Here is a 22,251-nt window from a genome sequence, read left to right as displayed (position 1 = left end):
GGTTGAATTTCATGCCATAACTGAATTTGGAGTTCTTAATAGGCCACATTAATTTAGACACAATTAATTGAACCGCCAAGGACCCAGGGCACCGTTTCCATAGAAACTGATTTTCTGCATCACCTCCTATATAAATTCAAGGACGGTGATGGTGACCGCATTCTTTTGTATTTTTGTCATCATATCTGTTGTGTTATTATTATGCGTTCACACAGGTCGCACGCTTCAGACATTGTGCGAGTACCATCTCAAATTAAAATATGAACTGAAGTATGTTGCGATTTTGAAGGCACGGTTGCATTTTCTTAAAGTTATGCAGTGCATAGCTATCATAGAAAAGCGATGCAATGCCATGAACCTGAAAAAATAAATCCTAAAAGTATGCACATTCCTTCAAGGAGAGAGGAGGTTTTATGCTTACTCTGGTTTTTAGCACTTTAGAGGTCCAAATCTGAGGCGTAGAATGGCTCTAAATCAAGAAAATGGACCCGAGCCACCGCGTGCACACGGAAAAATAGCGCATAGGTTTTGTTTGGTGTAAAGGAACATCGTGGCCTAGATGGAAATGCATTTAGCAAAATCTGCATGAAAAAGGAACAGTCTGTTCAGCTGTGCATGAGCAAAAACATCCCCGGAGAGACACTGCGACGCTCCAAGTACATTTGCCTGAGGGATGGTCTTATCTGCCAAGACCTCCTGATAGACCATCAGGAGAAGCTTTGGATGGAGACTTTGGCCTTTGGTAGAGAGATGTCCAGTTTGGCTGAAGCTGTGATGTCTTTTGTGACCATCATATGATCCTGGTGAAATTCAGTGGCACATGGTCTCACTGACAGTGATGCTCATCTGACCTTCTGAGTTAAATGAGTTAAATCTGGAAGTGTGAATAATAATTCCACCTCAGGTACTGCTCTGGACTGACCGGCTTTTCAGAAGGCCTCTTAATCGCAGGGAGAGTTTTCTAGAGCAGACCAGATTTAAACACATCAAAGTCCCTGAAGCCATCGAGGCATTAGTAGTCCTCCAGTAAACGACCTGCACAGTTTGTCAGAATGCTCAATGATCTGGTACAGATAGTGTGTGACTTCTCTTTACACTGCCACAGACCATGTGACCCATTTGTTCCTCTGGTCAGAGCGGGTTTAAGTTTAGAAGCGTTTAAAAAAAAGAGATGACATTCCAGTTAAATCTATGATCTACAGTTGTGACGAAATGCGAAATGGAGAAATGCTTAATTTTGTTTTTATCATGTTGGTAGTGAACTGTGAACTGTTTATACTGTTTCGTTCTCTCTCTCAGACACACACACACACACACACACACACACACACAGAGAGATCACTGCAGGCTTAATCTCACTAGCAGTGGAAGCACTTCTGCATGCTCTTAACACACACCTCAAGAAAGTTATTCATCTGAAGATTTAAGTCTTCAAAACAGTCATGCCAATTTTGTGTGCAGTATTTCGGGGAAAATAAATTCTGTGTCTTATTCACTCGTCACCTGCAGTCCAGTTTAACTGGCTGCTGTCTGTTCCTGTGTAGCTCTTTTCAAAATATAAAACAGTTAATGCTAACAATAATAATTAGCATTTTATATTTTAGCATGTTCTGAGTTGTGCAAGACCAGGGTTATTATTAACCTTATGAACGAATCAACGTTAACTAAAGCTAAAACTATATAAAAAAAGTTCATTATTGAAACAAAATAAACTTTAACTGAAATAAAATAAAATATTTTAAAAAGTCAAAATTTGAGGGTTATTAATATAAAATTCCTCATTGTTTAGTTTGTTTTGAAGTACTAAAATAAGTACTAAATAATCTAAAACTAAAATCTGAAACTTAATAAAAACTATATGGACATATAAAAATGTAAAAATATAAAAACCTTAATTACCTGAAACTGGTCTACAACTAACAACATAAATAAATGGCAAAAATAAAAAAATTACAATGAATAAAATAAATGTATTTCCAAATATTTATTAATACTATAGTAGTTTGTTAATGATACTAAAAAAATAGCTGAAGACCCCAAAATATTATTATTATTGTTATTATTATTATTATTAATAATAATAATAATAATTGTGTGTTTGCATGTTCTGCATTATATTTTTATATATTATATAATATTTTTGCATATCTATATATATACATATTTAGTTTTTGTAATATTTTTTATTTGCTTCTAGAAACTCTCTACACAATTAATAAAAATTAACTTCTGAAACATGTCTGGAGCAAAGCAGTTGGCAATTATTATGAAGTATAATCATTCAAGGAGACTTGATCATTTATATCCAGATGGATGTGCACCTTTAAGAAGTTACTGTTAACTAATTCTCTTTCTCAGACTTCTGTGGTCTGGTTTTCAAACTGCAGTAAAGTATAACCACATAATGTTCTTATTGTCTTTGTGAATTTGTTTACAAACTTTTGCAAGGATAATTCCCGGCCAATCTGTCAATCATATGGTGAGACATAATCCAGAGAGACAGATGTGTCTTGTCATCACAGCAGCATGAAGGATTTTGTAAATTGGCGTCCAGCGTTAATCTCCACCTGGGTTTTGTGTCGGTCACAGCTCTCTATGAGCCGTTCTCATTACAGTGATGAGAGGAAGGTAATGGCCATCTGAAGCCCTGCGGCAGCGCGACACTTCTCTCCGTGACAATGTGAGAGCCTGCCAACCTCTCACGAGCGGCGCTGCTGGAGGGAGCTGTGTGCATGATAAATATAGTGTCTGGCAGCATCCCGTCCAATCAATCAGTCAATGCAACAGTATCTCTTCGAGCCATGATTAACTCTCAGACTGTTGTGTTGGGATGTGATTTTCCCCAGAGACTCGTATCAGCCAGAAACATACACATTTGACATCAACTGACCTCAGATTGAAAACTGACTCTACAAAATTCAATTTCTGGGCTATAGTTTGCTATTGCGACTTATTAGCAGCTTTGTTGATGTAGCCCGTACATGCATTTTGTAATGAATCAAGTCCTAAAACATTTGAATAATACAAATTATAATTTTAGAGTATTTTTGGGGGGCTGTTCTGTGTCTGTGCTCTGTTTCTATGTATAACACCAGCGGTGTTACTTGTAACTAAAACTGTTATTTTGTATTATTATTATTATTATTATTATTACTGAAATAAAGCTGAAATTATAAATGTATGATGAGGAACTTGAAAATTAGAAATGTTGGCAACTAATTAAAATACAATTAATTTAAGTACTAACATAAAGGTAAACTGAATGAAATAAAAAGGTCAATTAAATATAAAAACTGAAAATATAAAACTAACAGCTAATAAAAATATAAATAAATGCTATAACAGTATGTATTACTAAAAATTTAATTGTAAAAACTAATTGTAAAATTAATAAAAGAAAACTTTTTAAGAAAACATAATGAGAAATGTTGAATCGGTAACTAACTGAAATAAAATGTTTAAGTACTAAAATTAAAACAAACTGAAATAAAAAAAAGCTACAAAGAAATGTTTTATAGAAAAGCACATAAAATTACTATAACTAAAAATATAAAACTGACAGAAAGAAATGCAAAAAGTAATGTAATGCGTTACTTTCCATAAAAAGTAACTAAGCAACACAATTGGTTGCTATTATATGGATATAAACAAATTATTGTAATGCATTATTTTTAAAAGTAATTTTCCCCAGCACATCCTAGACACTAAATCTTTGACTGTTGCAAATCATATCACTGTTTTTCAGCATCTCATGTATTAAGCATCACATTTTTAAAATGCTGTATCACATTAAAAGAAATTCCATTTTTAAAATGTCAAAGAGAAGAAGGATAACTGCTTTCTTAAAGAAGGAATTGAGATATGAAATAGATTTCATATGTGTTTTATTTGGTGTGATTTCTCAATGTATTGACGGGGTTAAAGCTCACGGGGGGGGGGGAGCTCAGCTCACTGTTGTAGAGAGCATAGTGATGATCTATACAAATACTATTTCTCATGAAATATATCGGTGCCAAATATTACAGGATCCAAGATGACTAGATTACAGACAGCTTTATGTGGCTCGGCTGTATTTGAGCAGAATGGGTTGTTGGATGGGGCTGTATTTTGAAAAGGCTAATTGCAGTAATTAAAGAACATGTCGTCAGAGCTCATCGATTTGTTGCATGTTTCTATGGCTGTAATTGCATTGATGATGAAGAAGAAGAGCAGACCTACGGCTGCACGTGTATCATTTAAACACATTTATAACCATTAAGATTTCATTAGGATCCTTTGCCCAGGAAGTCATTTGTCTTTTCACTTCATGACTCGCTCACAGCCGCGCGAGATGCTAATTTAATCTTTTCCTCGTGTCCTCATTTTTATTTTTTTTGTCCTGCTGAAAAATGAAGTAGACTAGCCTAGTAGCTATAAATGTATTTTCAATGTATAAAATGTTTATTTTATTTATTTGTTTGTTTATTTTTGTAAAATTACATCTATACCTGTGCATACTACATTATGCATTTCTAATGCTGCTTATTCCATAAATATTACTTTGTTAGTAACATGCTTACGTCAGACTCTTGTGCAGCAAGATTGATTATTAATTGTTTTTTAATTGAGAAATTCAATGTAGTAATCTACTGTATAAATCATTTCATTTTCTATTTTCTTATATATATATATATATATATATATATATATATATATATATATTATAGATTTTTTTATATATATAGATTTTTTTTTTCAGTCATAAGAAGTAGTTTGATGGCCTGATTGTATGTCGTGTACAGTTTATTGCATACTATTATAAAATCCTTGAAACAAAATACACCATTTTTTTTAGAAGTAGAAGTCTTATGCATTGTCGATATGCTTATCGATATTTATTTTAACTGCATTTAAACTGGCAAAATAATATAAAATACTCATGACATTATCATTTTTGGTGTGTATTTTTTTAAGTAGTGTGAATAATAGTATGTGGACCATGGGAGATGTAATTTCTTTAACTTTTAACTAGTTGTTTTTGTGAGTTTTGTTGTTGTTTTATTCTTGGTGTTCTCTTTAGCTTTTATGCTTCAAGGCCTTGCAATCCACTTTTCACTTTATGTTCGATTTCAAAGGACAGCAAGTTTGCGTCATGAGCATAAACACTATAGAGAGAACTAGCGACAGTTGTTTAACTTTGTAGATAGATGTCCTGTTATTAGTTGAATATACCCTGTTCTATATTTTACTCAGTTTACCGTTGTTAGACTACTAAAACAGAACACGTAGAACATCAGGCCAATCCCCAAATTTTACTGTGAAGCACCTTAATCTGATTGGAGGCCTAAACCCTTTAACCTTTGACCTTATTCTGACCTGAATCTCTGCTCCCCTTCACCCTCCACTTTCCTAACTCTCTCCTTTCTCTCCTCCATCATCCATCCATCCATCCATCCACCCATCCATCCTCTACTCTTCCCCTCCGCCGCTCCTCCTCCTCTCTTCACATCTGTCCTCCACGGGCCACCACTGACAGTGAATTTACGTCTAAAATGAAAAACAGGCAAGTGGGAACGGAGGCCGGGGGCAACATGACCAAGAGCACCAGCATTGGCGGGGACATGTGCAGTCTGGAGAAGACCGATGGCAGCCAGTCGGACACGGCCGTGAGCCTGGTGGGAACCGTTGACAAGAAACGGCGCTCCAGCATCGGCGCCAAGATGGCGGCAGTCGTGGGGTTGAGCCGAAAGAGCCGCAGTGCCTCGCAGCTCGGCCAGACAGGTAGGAGTCCAATAATCTCTGTCCGTTTCATGTTTGTCTCAAACTCAGCGTCCTTTATGTTCCTTTATGTTCTTCTCGACCCTTTAATGAACATACTTTTCTTTCGTCTACTCTAACAACCTAACAACTTTTATTTAAACAGCCTGTTTCTCAAAAGTGTAAATCGGGTCGGACCAAGACAGAGGACGGCCGAGTATTTGAGACCCTCTGTTTCACACCCTTCTTTCTTTCTGTTGCCATTGCTCTGAAGTGACAGAAGTTTTTTTTATTTCAGTCGAGTGTGCAATTAATGAATATCCAGCTGCTTAAAGTTTGCATTGTTGTTTTATTTGAGTTAAAGTAACATGGTATTACCATATTTTATGGACATGTACTTTGGTAATATCATGTCTTTGGACATTTATCATTGCAATACTTTGTTATTCTTTAAATAAATAAAATATAATAATTTAGTATTATGGGATATTTCAAAATGCCATGATATTACTAAAGTACATGTCCAAAGACATGGTATTTGTAAATTTGATTAAAGTTATACCAGTTAAAGTTATTGATGATGTACATAAATTTTTTGCTGCGGTAGAGGGATGTTTTATTATGATTGCTTTATTAGAAAAGGCTGGTTGTTGGTGCATGGTTTTTGATTGGAAACAGATTTAAGGTGTTCATGTCACTCACACATTTTCCATTGCTGGTTGAAGCTGGTACTTTATAGGTTCAAACCCTGGAAGGAGCCATCAATGAAGCATCACTGTTGCACTCTTGATGATTTTTTTATTCTCAGGTACTGCAGTCTGAAGCGTATCACTCGGCAAACACATCCTCAACCCTTCTAGCACAGCATGCATTTACGCTTACAAAAGTAACTGAATACAACCATACATTGACATATATACCATGGTACTGAATTCCACTTATGTGGCACTCTAATAGACTTCCAAAAATACCATAATACTATTGTGGTGCACGTCCATGTTTTAATACTTTTTTGGTATATTCATTTTTTTTGGAAATAAATTCAATTTTGGTAGTACACAGAGGTTCTTAGGCACCATTAGATTTATTTTATAGATTACTGATTTCTCTTTACAGCAAAGACTTTATTTTCTACCATATTCTGTCTGTCTAGTTTTTCCATGGTTTTCTGTAATTGAGGAGTGTGAGCACATTTATCTCATCTGTCGCAATCAATGAGCGGCTGATAAAAACACTCTTTTTAAAATGTGGCTCTGTTTATCCAGAGGTCAGTGGTTTTATCTAGCCTCTAATCATCTCATTGGCCAGCTCTGGCTATTTGAAGTCTGAATGGTGGCGTGCAGGTAGATCACATGCCATGAAGAAATGAACACAGCCCATCAGGCAGCTCGTGCTCAGCCTGCACATGGCAGGTGGTCGCAGTGTGTTTGTAATAAGTTGGGCTGGTTGCCAGGGGCCGTAGCACTTTGTCGTGTCTCGGGGGGTGGGGGGTGGGTGGGGGGGAGGGTGTTGTGTCTTCTGCTTGTCTGTGATGTCTTTGAGCATCCTTCCATTAGCAGTCTCTGCTTGCAAAATGAGGACGAAAACACAGACCACAGTTGGTCTTTTTTTTATCTGGAGGAAATTTGGCAACCTAGTATTTGTTTTTTCATTTTTGTTCCAAAGCTGATATGTGCTATAGTTTTCAATGCTAAAATGCTTTTTTTCAAAATCTCTAAAATGAGTAAAAGTCCTTATTGTTCATTAACATTAGAGCTGTGGTATTTTTTTTAAATAATGCTTCATACGCAAAAGGTTGCTGATCCCTGGTATTTAGTATCCAAATTGTAAATGTAATTCTTACGGAAAATCGGAATATCAGAAAAAATCTGTGAAAACAGTTAATCATTTTTGTGTCAGTTTTAGTTAAAAAATTATAATTCAGCATCAGAGCATTATTTGAGATCTTACGATGATGCTTTTCTGATATTTTCTTCTGTGTGTGTGCACCTATAAAAAATATTTTTTACATTTAATTCATACCTTTTTTGCATCTATAATTATTTATGCAATGTGATATAATCTATAAAGCAGCTATTCACAACTAAGTATATGTAACAAAAGCTAGAGACAATACAGATCAGACAGATTTTCTTCTGTTTTGGAAAAAAATGAGAATCAGAGTCGATACTGAGAATTCCAACTAACCATGTGAGAAATGGATGTTCATTTTGAGGTCTGGTGTGCTGTTTTATTTGGTGCTTTAGAGAGCCTCTTGTTCAGTGTCACACTCAATACAGCGGCACGCTTTCACCAACTACAGGAAATCAGGTCTGGCTGAGATGTGCAGCTCGGAACAACACCGGCTCACGAGATGTGAATCATAGAGCATATCAATTTTTCAGGCAGAGCTTTTAGGCGGTGTGCGTGTGCAGGCGATTGAAATCCCTGGCCTGTTTCTCAAAGAGAATCTGACTCTCCGGCTGCTTCCTGCTCCACTTTGTTGTGCTTGATTCAGAAAGCCTGACAGCATCCTTGAGAGGACATACTGCACAGATACACGCTTTAAAAAGAGGTTATTCTAGGCTTTCACTGGGTAAAAAAAAAAAAAATGAATGTGTGTGATTGAAATGCAGTTGCACACACTGGACAGCTGAAGATCTCTTTACTGTTGTCTTCTATGTATAGTTTAATTATTTTTCACTATGAAGATTTATTTCATGGTGCATGCAGATTTAGACACACTGTAAAAATTGCATATGTGCATTTTTATCTGGAGTTATACTATTTTTACTACTGGCTTAATAATGCAGTCTTGTTTGTGGGGTTTTGTTTTGTTGTTTGTTTTGTTTTGTTTTGTTTTGTTTTTTTGTTTTGTTTTGTGGGACACCAGGGTCAGTAATTACTTGATACCCAACTTGGGAAAAAAAATCAGTGCATATATTCAGAAATAGTGCAGTAAATTGACCAGTGTTTTTTCTTTGAACTTTCTATTAATCAAATAATCCTTAGAAATCCTGTAAATAATCCTGTATCACTATATCACAAAAACACTAAACAGGTCAACTGTTTTTAACATTGATAATAATAATAAGAAATGCTTCTTGAGCAGCAAATCACCATATTAGAAGGATTTCTGTAGGATCTGACAATGAAGATATTTTAAAGTTATTTTAAATTGTAATAATATTTCACAATAATTCAGTTTTTAATGTATTTTTGAGTACATAAATACAACTTCTGTGAACACAAGACTTCTTTCTTTAAAAAAAAAAAAACACAAACAAAAACTTACTGATCCCAAATATTTGAATGGCAGTCTATTATATATATACGTATATATATATTAAATTATTGTTGTCTAACAGTCCAGCTAAAATATCCCAGAATCCACAGAACAGTCAGTGTTGATTTAGTGTTGAGCTTGTCTCTAATGGTGCTGTGCAGTGACATTCGCATTAGTTATAGGTGTTTCCATCATACTAGCTGTTCCTGTATTTTAGTGTTTCAGCATCCATGTCCATTTAGTATTTACATGGAAGGTTTTTCAGGTTATATTACGGTATCTCAGCACTGTGAGTGTCCATGAGAGACCGCTGGAGTCCTGCAGACCTTTCAAATTAATCTTTGATGACAAGTTCTGCAGGAGAGAGCTTCATGGAGCTAAAGGTTTTATTCATGACCAAGCTGAATCATCGCTCTGATTTATGGTGCCCGATCGTTCCTCTCGGCGTTTAGGAAGCCTGGATTCTCTTGTAATTATACCCAGCGCTCCATGGAGAACCATCTTACATCTAACCTCTGCTGATCTTCCACTGCCTCCAGATCTGTGTCAGCAAAGAGGCCAGAGCTGCAAGTGCAGATGGAAACACCTGTTGTTCGGTGCTCTCTGAGGATTTTTAAATGGCATAACACATACACAAGACTGTTTTTGCTCAGATACGGCTCTTTTATGGCTCATGAGGTCTCAGGGCTGCGTGATAATAGTTCAGCTGATTGTTGTCATTTTTGATGTCTTCAGAATTCTTGCACTTTCACATAAGCACAAATCAAAAATGTAAACTTGCATGGTTTATTTAACCTCATTTGTTTTCCTCAAGCTTTATATTCAAAATCTGGTACAAGAATAAGTTTCATTTAAAAGAAAAACCGGTGAAGTTTCTAGTATTCCAAATTATGTTCATTTGTATATTAAAACAACAAAGTAAAACAGTGCAATCATTTGTGTTAATGAACTGAGAGACAGGACTGGCATTTATTTGAGCATAGAATTGCAGCTGAGATTGCTAAACTCCAAATTATGTGATTGCAGGTGTTTTCAGATCATTGCTTTTTTTCTCAGTGTAGAAAGAGCGTGTGCATATTGCCATATTAAGAAAAAAACATCCATTTAAGAGAAAAGTTCTGGCTGGGTGGATTAAACTCTTAAAATGTGGCAACCACATGCATGAACGCTTATGAAGGCTTGTTATAAATGCAAGATAAAGCAAATAAAAAATAAAGTAGTTTTCAGATCAGGATAAATAACCAGCAGGCAAATATTGCAGATGATTATGCTTAATGAATCAAGAGCAGCATAAATTGTGAAACACAATTAAATTATGATTAATCATGCAGCCCTAGTTCTTAGGTATGTTTAATTTAAGTAAGTCAAGTTTGTTTCAATATAACATTATTGTGGATAAGTCAGCTCCGATTATTTGGTCCTGTAAGAAGATACTAAAGATCTACAGCCGATGAAGCATCTCTTTCTTTCTCTCTTTCTGTCTGTCTGTTTCTCTCTCTCTCTCTGCAGTGTTATAATAGATTTTCAAAAATCCCACAGGCTCCTAAAGCATCCTGGGAAAGTTGAAACTGCTGGTGTGCCCATCAGTGTAATCGATGTAATCTCATCCGCGTGCCCTCAGCGTTCAGTCCTGGAGCCATTTGAGCTTCCGCGATTCTCATGGAGGGCTCATATGCTACAGGAACTACACATCAGAGTATGTTTCCTGGAAAATGATGTGTTTTTTTCAATCTAGGTGCCATTGAGGCTAGCGCACACTACAGAATCTCTTTTAATGTTTTTAAGTACACTGCACTATTATTGCATGCTGTATTACTTATCTATATTCACTCTTAAAAATAAAGGTTATTTTTTGGAATCGATGGTTCCATGAAGAACCTTTAACATCCAGTGCACATACGGTTTTTAAGAACCTTTCATTTTTAAGTTTCAGAACTGTTTAAGTGAAATGTTCTTTGGGGGGAACAAAAATTGTTCTTCTATTGCATTGCTACAAAATGTTGGAATGTAAAATATTGAGCATTTCTGATGAGGGTATTTGCACTGAAAAATAACGAGGTAACACAACTGTTGTGAATTCGTCCCATTCTCCTTAAATGTTTGGCTTTTAAAGTATTCAAGAGGCATTCGCTTTTCAGTGTTTCCAAACACGCACACACGTGCCTGTTTAAAATGACTTTCTTTGAATTACTGCCAGCCTCTTTTTATAGATGATTTTCCATGCTGCATATTTTGCTGAGGATTAATGCGGTGTTGATTTGTAAACAATGTGGTTTGGGAAACAGTCAGTCTGGAAAAATATTGCGCCCACTTGAAAAGCTTCATTGAGTGGCCCTTGAAAACCTTTCCCCAGTCTGATTCCAGAGAAATGAGTTTGAGGCAGAGCAGAAGGGACATCTGAAGTAGACGCCATGCAGTCGGCACGAGCAGATGGCGGGGAATGCGGCGTCCTGGCGGTCTGCTTGTTCACATGAACCAGATTAGGTGCAGATACTACTCTACTTCCCATGAATACTTTACGCATGTATACGAATTGGTGTCGCATTTTTTGAAAGCATTTGATAACTTTAGAGGTGGATTTGTGTCCTGAAAGGTTGTTAAACTGTTATCTAAGATAAAATTAAACTAGTGTTAATGTTAGAAAAATGCTAGTTTGCGCTCTTTCAATGGTGAATTCTGGCCTGTCCAATTGAATTGAATTGAATTTCTTATTAAATTTGATTTGTTATTTATTTGTTATTATTTCTTCAATTTTTAGGTCAAATAGATATAAAATAAATGAGAAAAAGATGAAAAAGGTCACCTTCTGAGGTGACCTGGCATTTTAATGCTAAGCACCTTATTGTTCGTTAAAAATATCAAATATTAATTGCTAAGACATTATATCTTCGAAATTGGGAGCTAGCAGACCTCTGGAACTGACTGTTGAGAGTTGAGAGGAAGTGTGTTTACAAGTCATAAGTAGCGTGAGGTTAAACAGACAAAGAGTTTCAGATAGACCAGTTTCAGCTTGTAACTTTTGGAGCTCGTCCCCAGCAAAGGGCACTCAAAACTTGACATGGTCAGAACTTTTCAGACTGTGCTGACAGTACAGCACATGAAGCCCGCTGTTTGGTAGAACAAACATTCTGTACTCACCGTGAACATCACAGCAGCTGCTTCTTGACAGCTCCTTCAGAAAGTTGTCTCCATATAATCACATACCTCTGACCTTCACAGGTCTAAAGCTGCTGGATGTCATTTTAGATGATAAATACCTTGTTCTATTTATATTATAGAACATTTTTTTAAGTAAATCATTTATAGATCATGTGGTACATGCAAATATTTCTATTTTGAACCTCTAAAACCAAAGATAGTTTTAGACACAGAACTGGCCTCAAAAAAATAGTCAATCTAATAGTTTCAATTGTCATCAGTTACAGTTACCTTTTAATTTAGTTTTATTTGTTTTATTTTTTACATTTATCTTTTAATTTGTATTGTCTCTTTATTTATTTGGTAGCTTTTTTATGTTGACAGTAGTATTTTAATTCTTAGTTGGCATACAGTATGCCTCAACTAATCAGAAAACAAGAAGCAGCCTAAAAAATCACAGTAACATACTTATATTTGCAGATCTATTTTCCTGAATACTCTTTTACTGTATTTTGTTACTCATGCCCTCATTTACTGACAGGAATCCATCTACATGATAGTTGTACTTGTTGAACACGGATACAGAACATGGTCTATTTAAAACTGTCCTAAATTGCTGTTAACTAGATTAGACATTTATTAATCACACGAGTTAATACGTTTAATTTTGCAGAAGGCGTGTATGGTGAAATGCGGCTGTAGAAAGTAGCACATGAGTATCTTCCTCTGTGACAAACCCGGTTACCTGACACAAAACAGAGTAAGTCACATTCTCTGTAGCCATGGTGATCTGTGCGAACTGCAGCTTTCCCTCTGATCCGATTTTCCACGGCCCCCTCTCACCCCCTCGCTAGATCGTATGCAAATGAGCGGCTCTCAGATGGTGGAATGTCGCCCGGCCGCGTTCCGTCGATCCTGGAAATGAGCAAAACTATGTGAAGATGAAGCAGTAATTCATCTTATTCTGAGCTCTGATCTCAGCGCTGGGCTTTGGCTTGAGGAGGATGTAATTGGTCTCAGTGGGGTTTTGTGAGTATGTGTGGCCGGAGATAAGCCGGCTCAGTTCTCTTGTAGATCTTGTCTGGTGGACTCGCTGGATGCACACATTGTCACGTCTCTTCGGCGGACATCATGTTCGCCAGACCCTAAATTTAGTGTGTGGAGAAGGAAAGTTTTATTCAGACTTTGAGAAGTTCTTCCTAAGCAGTTTAATAATGCAGTGTTGTTCTAAATCGGTGGGATCCGGTTAAATGTTTTAAAAGGGGGCAACTATTTTAGTGTTTCAGTGATTTTTATGTTTGAGTTCTGAGTTTTGAATTTTATTTGGCACAAAAAAAGACAAAAAGGTCACAGTTTATTTGTCAAGGATAACACAAAGTAATAAAAACCTTTGTAGTCCTTGACTGCAAAATATTACTGTACAAAAAATAACTAAAATAGTTTGACATTTTTTTTTAAATTACATTACAAAATCCAACAAAAATCCAAAGGTTACCAAAATATAAACTAAAATATAAAATAAAAGAAAATAAAGCCAATTCAAATCATGAATCAATACTGTAAAAAAATATATAAACATATTAGTATAAAACAACGTTACGTAAACTTTCCATTTCAAAACACAAAACTTGTACTGAACATTTATTTTTTTTTCTCCCTTGCTGGCTTGTTTATTTCTTGTATATCTGCATCTTTCTACAGTTCATGAAGAATCACATTTTACTTACTGTATGAATGTGTGTTACAATAACAAAAAAGTCTGTTTAAATATCAGAGAGATGGTGTAAATGTATCATAAATATCTAAATGATGTTATTAGTGCAAAAAGAAACAAAATATAACCACTTTAAACGAATATTAGCACATTTGGAACTAGGAAGGTGTATATGAAGTGTCTGTCATAGGAAAAATCCATGTCATGAATAATAATGAGAGACTGCCTTCTCATAGGATTAGAGTCTCATGAATAATTACGAGACACTGCAGACTCATCCTTGAGTTCAGAATCAGAATAACTAGGATTTGTTATAGTGTTTTGTGGCACTTTAAAGAACCCTCGCCAAAGTAACACACCTTTACCAAGACTTAAACAAATAATATTGAGATTTCCAGGTCACACACAATCACATAGGACATTTGAACAATCTAGAAAACTAGTTGTGTGAATGTAATCAGGCCCATTTTCTTTCAATTCATATGGCATATGTTATTTTGGCTTTTTAAGGTCAGCTCATGATGACCGTCATGGTTTATCACTGATCATTGGTTATAAAGATAAAGATAATGCATATCCGCCGGAGTGTCACCATGGTGACAGAGATGATCAGATGCTGTGCTGCTGTATGAACCAGATCCACAAAGACACAATGTTGACACAATTATGGTCTGACTTATTAAATGAGACATTTTCTTTTGCTGTTTTAGCTCCTGCCATTTACACATTCTTTTCTATAAGAAATATAAGTTAGATTTTATTGTAACACTGCATATTGTTGCATTTTGAAGTTACTATGAACGAAGTCCACTTATAATCTTATTCAAGGCATCTAGCACCAAAAATTATCATAACCATTTTCAGTCTCTCACTGTACCTTTAAAGAAAATAGTTTGCCCAAAAAGGAAAATTAGCTAAAACTTGACTCACCTTCAGACCATCCGAGATGTCAGATGTTTCTTCACCAGAACAGATTTGGAGGAATATAGCATTATATCACTTGCTCGCCAATGGATCTACTGCAGTGAATGGGTGCCATCAGAATGAGAGTCCAAACAGATGATAAAAACTTCACAGTAATCCAAACCATCACAATAATTGTTGACTGTTTTCACTTGTAAACAGTGCTTGATCTGTGCATATTTCTCTCCTGATTCAGAGTTAATATTATGCAGTATGAAAGCAATATTATCGATAGAGGACTCGTTTAAATCTAAAAGCATGTTAATGATAAATGTTAATGATGCTTTTCATGTCATTAAACCTTAATTCATTAACTGGTGTGGTGTGTATTATTTGTGGATTACTGTGACGTTTTTATCATCTTTTTTTTGGACTTATTTGATGGCACCCTTTCACTGCAGAGGATCCATTGGTGAGCAAGTGATGCAATGTTCAATTGATCCAAATCTGATCGAATGAAGAAACAAACTCATCTACATCTTGTGTATTTAGGGTGATCCAATTTTCTCTTTTTTTCCCCTTTTTTTTGGTGAACTGTTCCTTTAAGAATTATGACTGTACTGGTACAGTTCTGTCATTCATCAGAACACACTGAATTGCTAAAAACCGGAAATACCTTGAAATGTAAATATTAATGTGTTTATAGTGTCAGCTTTCAGAAATGGTCATGGTGGATGTTGAAGAGTAGTTAAATTGATTATTCAGTGAGCATTGCATGTAATAATTTGAGTAATTGAGTAAATGTAATTTAAGTAATTTTGTAAATGTAATAATTTGAGCATGTAATAGTTAGACTTTTTAATCAATTGATTAACATCAGTATGGTGCAACAGTTTTATAAAGGAGGTCCTATTGTGACTCATTGCATTTGGAAACGGAATGTTTTTGTAATATGTTCATGTATTTTCTGCTCGTGTTGCATCACCTCTGAAATATTTAAGTGCTGCTGTTTTCTCCGTTTTATTTGATGAAATTGTTAAAGAACTTGACGCACACGTCTTAAAGTCAGTCTTTATTTATTGGGCCTGTTGGCCTTGAGAGAATGTCTCAAGAATGTCTCTGTGTTCAAAGACTCAGCCATAGATGGACTTCCTTATTTCAAAAACGAGCTCATGAGAAATAGTCCAGTGATCCTGTTCCCCATCTGACACTCGAGTTACTAAGCAGTTGAGGGGGAAAACCAAACTATCTTCAGCTCTCCTTTCGCACCAGTTCTGATGATGACCATGTATAGACAATATTATTTTGAATCTCAGCCCTGCAGGATTAATCTTTTTACACCTGCATATTCTTTGCTGCATGCTTTCAAACAATTATCTGGATCACAGTCTCATAGTTGTTTATACAGGCATCCAGTTCGCTGCACAGATGCCAGTTCTTTCGATCTGAGCTGTTAGTAAAGCCCTAAAGAGTTTATTCTGTCTCTCTTTCTGTCTGTCTCCATCTGTCCACACACTAACAGAGGAAGTGGTCAGCCCTCCATCTGTATCGCCTGTCTCTTGTTTAAACATGTTAAGAGAATGAAAGTGTGAGGTTTATCACTTCTCAGCTGACAGAAAGACATTATATCTATTTAATGTTACTTGATGGTGTTTTCTTGAAATTAATTTTATGAAAACTGTCAAGAAATGTCCGGGCATATTTCACACCCCACATTTGCATCTTGCAAAAACGTTCTATGACAGTGTGAAGGATTTATTTATTTATTTATTTATACTATTCTTTCCATCATATTTCAGATCGAAATCAAAATCTTTTTTTTTTTTTCAAGATTTAAATGAACAAAAAATTGGATTTCCACCTGAAGTTTCATTATAACTTATATAAAACTTATATTATTATTATTATTCACATTGTGGTAATTAGAGTTTGAGGTATGTGTTTAATGTTCATGCAAATAATGTCACAATGCAAAAAAAATCGTAAATCTCCTAAAAACAGGCATGATTTTCTCAAAGTAAAACATTTCAATTAGTTAATTTTTTTAATTATAATTCTGTCATGCAGCAACACATTTTGTTTGCGTCAAAGTTTCTTTTCTTTTTTCAAAATTTTTTTGCAACATTTGAAATATGGATATAGAATTTATGTGGTAAAGTTAAACGGAAAAAGAAAATTTAATCAATTGAAAAACTAAACTTTATCAAAATTTTATCGATAAGTGGCATTTCCATCAACTATATCAGTAAAAAAAAAATTACATTTAAATGTGAACAATTTATATCACCAAATATTTTTTCATTAAAAAATCCTTGGATGGAAACCTGGCTATATTCTGATCATCAATGTTGATATTCTGCATAATTTAGTTGGATTTCGGCAGATTTCCAAATCTACAGTGCTTTCTGAAGAGTTCCTGTGTTAATGATTTTACATTCTCTGGTGTTGTGTTGGTGATTCTGAGCAGGTGTGGCATGACACAGTCCAGAGATGAAGCCAGGTCTGAGAGCATGTAAACAGTTCAGTAGAAATGTTTATGCGCACACACACTCTGCCTGAGTTGGTCAAAACATCATCAGTCTCACACGCCGTTGCCCCATTTCACGGCCCACCGCCAGGTCATTAAATTTTCGTGTTTTTCTTACACTTAAATTCCCGTAATATGAGATGTTTTTATCTCTGAGGCATAAGTGGACTGTTTGTGCTTTCATGGGTTTGTTTTCGTGCGCGAAGATGAGTGCCAGTTAATTTGAGGTCTTTAAGACTGTATTGATGACCTCAGTTCATCTGAAATTTGGTTTGATGTGGACATCATAATTCACAATGGTTCAATTTAGCCTTTTTTTTCAGGTGTTTCGTATGGAAATATGTATTGTACATTGTTTTTGATATAAAGATGATTTATACAAACAAATAATCTCATAATATGGGAATGTAAAGAACATTGTAAAAAAATGTTCTTTAAGTTTTTATTTTTATTAATTTTTTTTACTTAAATCACATTTATTATTTTGTTGTCAACATTTCTGTAATGTGAGAGTGCTCATCTCTCATCAGGCATAAGTTTTTTTTTTCATTATCAAGTTTAGCAGCAATTAAAAAATGTTAAAAATAAATAAAAAAATGTACATTTACAATATTATATATATGTGTGTGTGTGTGTGTGTGTGTGTATAGACAAATAAATCTAAAAACATTTTAGATTTAATTCTGTTATCATATTTATTTTCTTACTTTTCTGACAAAAACAGGAAGCTTTTTAGTGCCATTTGAAGAGAATGAAGAATAAAGATCACATTTTGGGTATAATGCATGTTTTATGCATTTTATTATGCAACAAAGAATCGTGTGAAATGTAGTTATGCATGACTGTCACAAAATAAGTCAACAAAACGAATAGTATTTTCTACATTCACAGTTGCAGCTTAGCAAGATCAACTCCAGCTTGCTTACGCATCATTCTTTTATTGATAAAGTCATTAACAACAACAAAACACTTTATTCTTATGAAAGAAGTGAGTCTGTGCGTGAGAAGGAAGGTTGGAAGGTGGAAGGTTTCTGCTGTTCTTATTTGAAGGACATTGAGTAAACTATTTGGTTGCTTTAAATAAAATTCTGAAATTTGTGATGTAGATAAACTAGTCCTGAGTAGCATTTGCTCTTCACCTCAAAGTGGCATTTTAAAGACAGTGTTTTAAAACCATAGTGCTACACAATTGACATTTGTCCAAATAATAGGACTGTAGGCCAATTGAAGCTCTTGAACCATTTACTGAATGACTGTGACCAACTTCCACAGATGAATAGTTTTTTACAATGGATATTACAGGAGAAAACATCCTGAAGAGGTTTGTTCATTTTAAATGCAAACAATAGAGTGGTTGTTGCACGAAGGACGCTTTGCTACAGCCTGTCCAGGGATATCATCTGGGTTTTTTAGTAGTAGTCACTATATTCTAGTTATTGATTGATTGAATGCACTGATTAATAAAGTTTTCCGTCTAATCTTTGCTTATTTGAAACCTTCTGACTGATTGAGTTGACTTTATTTGGTTTATATTATAGTTCCTTGCTTTTGGTCTCAGACTGTAGCAAATATTAAGTCATGTTCAGTATTAGCTAAAGTGCTTGCAAGGGGAGTTTTACAGATTTATCAGATGTTGGCATGGTTTTCTATGAAGCAACCCAGGGAAAGTTTTATTTCGCTAGCATAGCTCAGGAGAGTTAATTTAGTTTGCTTGTGCTTCATTAAAGTCTCAGATTGTCCCGTTTGTACAGTACATGTGGGTCAATTGATTTTTTGTGTTTGAGTTTAGCATTTAAAAGCCTATTTCATTCTCTGGCTGTCAGTCCTGGTGAGTTTCACAGTCAAAATCTAGTTGAGACTAGTTCATTCACTGTGCCGTAAATGTCTGCTTCCTTCCTTTTGCTGTATTGTGTTATGAGGATGTTGAGACATCACCTCTGCCCCCTGTGCTGTTTCACGGCTCCAGAAGACTTCACTTTGGCAGTGAATCAGTTTGAGAGTGCGTTCTGGCAGGTTTGGGAGTAACGGTACACAGTGTTATGTTCCTTCATGTCTCTTAGAAGAAATTCAGACCTCACAATAAGAGCCATAAACAAATGAAAATGATTCATAATGGACCTGAGTAGTACAAGATACCTGATCACAATAGTGATAGTCAGATATGGAAGACATGGTGTACATAGTACAGTATGTGTGTGTGTGTATAGAAATATTATGATTTCAAAATGTTTTTAATGTAAAAACATTGTGAAATATTACAATGTAAAACAAATATAATTTAAAATGCCTTTTAGAAAATTTAATTTATTCCTGTGATGCAATTTTCAGCATCATTACTACTACTTTAGTGTCACATGATTCTTCAGAAATCTTTATATATAGAATCTCTCTTTCTCTCTCTATATATATAGTTGTTGGTAGGTTTTTTTAGCAACACCCATTTTATATATTTATAAATCTAGACTAGTGACGTGAAATACAGCCAAGTATGGTGACCCATTCTCAGAATTTGTGGTCTGCATTTAACCCATCCAAAGTGCACACACACAGCAGTGAACACACACACACACCATGAACACACACCCGGAGCAGTGGGCATCATTTATGCTGCGGCGCCCGGGGAGCAGTTGGGGGTTCGATGCCTTGCTCAAGGGCACCTCAGTCGTGGTACCGCCAGCCCAAGACTCAAACCCACAACCTTAGGGTTAGGAGTCAAACTCTCTAACCACTTGGCCATGACTTCCCCAAATGGGTCTTTAATCATGAAAATGTATGGCTGTCATTACGTTTTAGGAAAGACTGAAAATCCTGTCATAGAGACTTTGGCTGATTTTGACTTCCAGAACACTACTGAAACCACAGTGTTCTCCTAGAATACACCGTGGTTGTAAATTTTGCATAAAACAAAAGTCTACTATTTTAGCCCTGGTTAGACACCCAGATTCTTGTTTCTCTCTGAACGTGACACCTTAAGTGGCTGTTGGATATGGCTGCTATTCCTGTTTTAACTACGCAAATATTTGCAGTTCATTTTGTGGGGATATTTTTCTGGGATAGCAGTGATTCAGCTGTTTCTGTGGCCAGACATCTTCTGTGGTAAACATTTACACTGGGAGATAGTGAAGAGAGAGGTGGAGGCCAGAGATAAAAGATGCACGTCAGCACGGCGAAATAAATCTCGGCTTTTTAAGAGCCGAAGAGAAAGGAGGAATTATCAGCCTGTGTGTGTGTGTGTGTGTGTGTGTGTGTGTGTGTGTGTGTGTGTTTAACACGTGAACTGTGGGTGACTGGCATGTGGACAGTCAGGGCAAAAGATGCTCAGGTTCCTAATGGCCCCTCACACACACACACACACACACACACACACACACACACACATTTGCAGTATCTCTGGGTAAAGCTCATGCGCCTGGAGGAGCATTTGAAGCTCTGAGCCACACCGCTGCCTCTGATTGGCCGGGGGAGGATGCAAGAAAGGGAGCCAGGCTCCGCCTCCTCCCCCTCCTGCACGTGTTAGAAAGGAGATAGCTTGAAGAGAGCCGACAGCTTCACTGCACCGAACACACACTAATGCTGCGTACTCCAGGGAGATCAGTCCATGCAGAACAATCTCCAGCAGGAGAACACAAAACAAACCCAGACATTAAATGTTGTTTAAGAGCGCTCTGCTCTCTGAATTCAGCCCGCGTCCGCAGCTTCAGCACCACAGCATCCTCTCCGATCGTACCAGCTGTAAACATGGGCAGGCAAAGCCACGATGCCACATCCACCACGAGCACGGGTGCAGGCAGCACCGGCGGCCGCATGCAGCGCTCCCAGAGCCGCATGAGTCTGTCGGCTTCCTTCGAGGCGCTGGCCGTCTACTTCCCCTGCATGAATTCTTTTGATGAGGAAGATGGAGGTAAGATGTGTCAAATGAGCATCGTGCATGTCAAAGTTGATGCGTTTTGCAGGATATTTGGTGTTATAGAGCATACCAACTGTTTTTATTTTATATTTAATTAGGTTTGTGGTCATTTATGGTTTTGGGTGGAGTTTGCATAAGTAATAGGCAGAAGTGTGCATGTCTGGCAGTAGAATGTTTATTTATGTGCATAAATTGCTGTGTCAGATTTATAGCACTTAATAATTGTGCAGTGTGTTTTGATGGTTTAGCAGGAATCAAACATCATTGTGACCTTGAAGGTGTTTGATTTCCTTTCTCTACAGCATCTCTCTCTCTCTCTTTCTCCCCCTTCAGTCGCTCTAGAGATTAATATCATTGGAAATATCATGTGACTTTTCATATCTGCTGATCAAATATCTTTTGTGTGATGTGTAGGTGCAACCAGATTTTAGTTAATACTTAAAAAAAAATATATATATATATATATAAATTATATATATAATTTAATTACAATAAATAATTACAATAAATAATTGTAACTTTACTACAGGAATAAATACTGTAATATATATACTGTATATATATATATATATATATATATATATATATATTTATAAATCTGCATAAAATAAAGGCAGTACATCATGATGTATAAATTATTTACAAATTAAATTAATCAATTATTATTCAATTGATGTATTTATAATGATTATTTTGACGGGGAAATTGTTTCATTGTCATGAAGATAGTGTCACATAATTTAATAGAGATTTTTAAAGACATGATCAGAAAACGCGGCTTAATAAATTGACAGTCTAAGCAAAAATACAAATTATTTCATTATTTGCTGACTGAATTTCTGCTATGGAACACAAATGAAGATATTTTGAAGAATATTGGTAAACAAACAGATTTTGTTCCCACTGACTTGTATTATATTATATATAATATTTTATTATATTAATATGGACAAAAATGTACAATGCAAGTCAATGGGAACCGAAATCCTTTGGTTTACAAACATTCTTCAAAATATCTTCTTTTGTGTTCTGCATAAAAAAAGAAGGTCATACAGGTTTGGA

The 22,251-nt window shown here is 35.7% G+C and overlaps 1 protein-coding gene across 21 annotated transcripts in view; it reads left to right on the top strand.

Moving 5' to 3' along the window:
• Positions 1 to 22,251, top strand: part of LOC127975014 (regulating synaptic membrane exocytosis protein 2) — a 144,930-nt gene that overhangs the window by 116,795 nt on the left and 5,884 nt on the right. For 16 of the 21 annotated variants that reach the window (XM_052578724.1, XM_052578742.1, XM_052578731.1 and 13 more), the window contains one exon: positions 5,516 to 5,760. In XM_052578724.1, the coding sequence (XP_052434684.1) occupies positions 5,516 to 5,760 (245 nt within the window). Of the gene's footprint in view, positions 1 to 5,515; positions 5,761 to 20,814; positions 21,185 to 22,251 lie in introns of those variants that run through there. The other 5 variants (XM_052578741.1, XM_052578726.1, XM_052578745.1 and 2 more) reach the window with 2 other exon arrangements.

The sequence above is a fragment of the Carassius gibelio genome, chromosome B16 (genome assembly GCF_023724105.1).
Source record: "Carassius gibelio isolate Cgi1373 ecotype wild population from Czech Republic chromosome B16, carGib1.2-hapl.c, whole genome shotgun sequence".
Lineage (NCBI taxonomy): Eukaryota > Metazoa > Chordata > Actinopteri > Cypriniformes > Cyprinidae > Carassius > Carassius gibelio.
The sequence above is the reverse complement of the archived record's forward strand: the minus strand, read 5'-3'. Positions and strand labels throughout refer to the sequence as shown.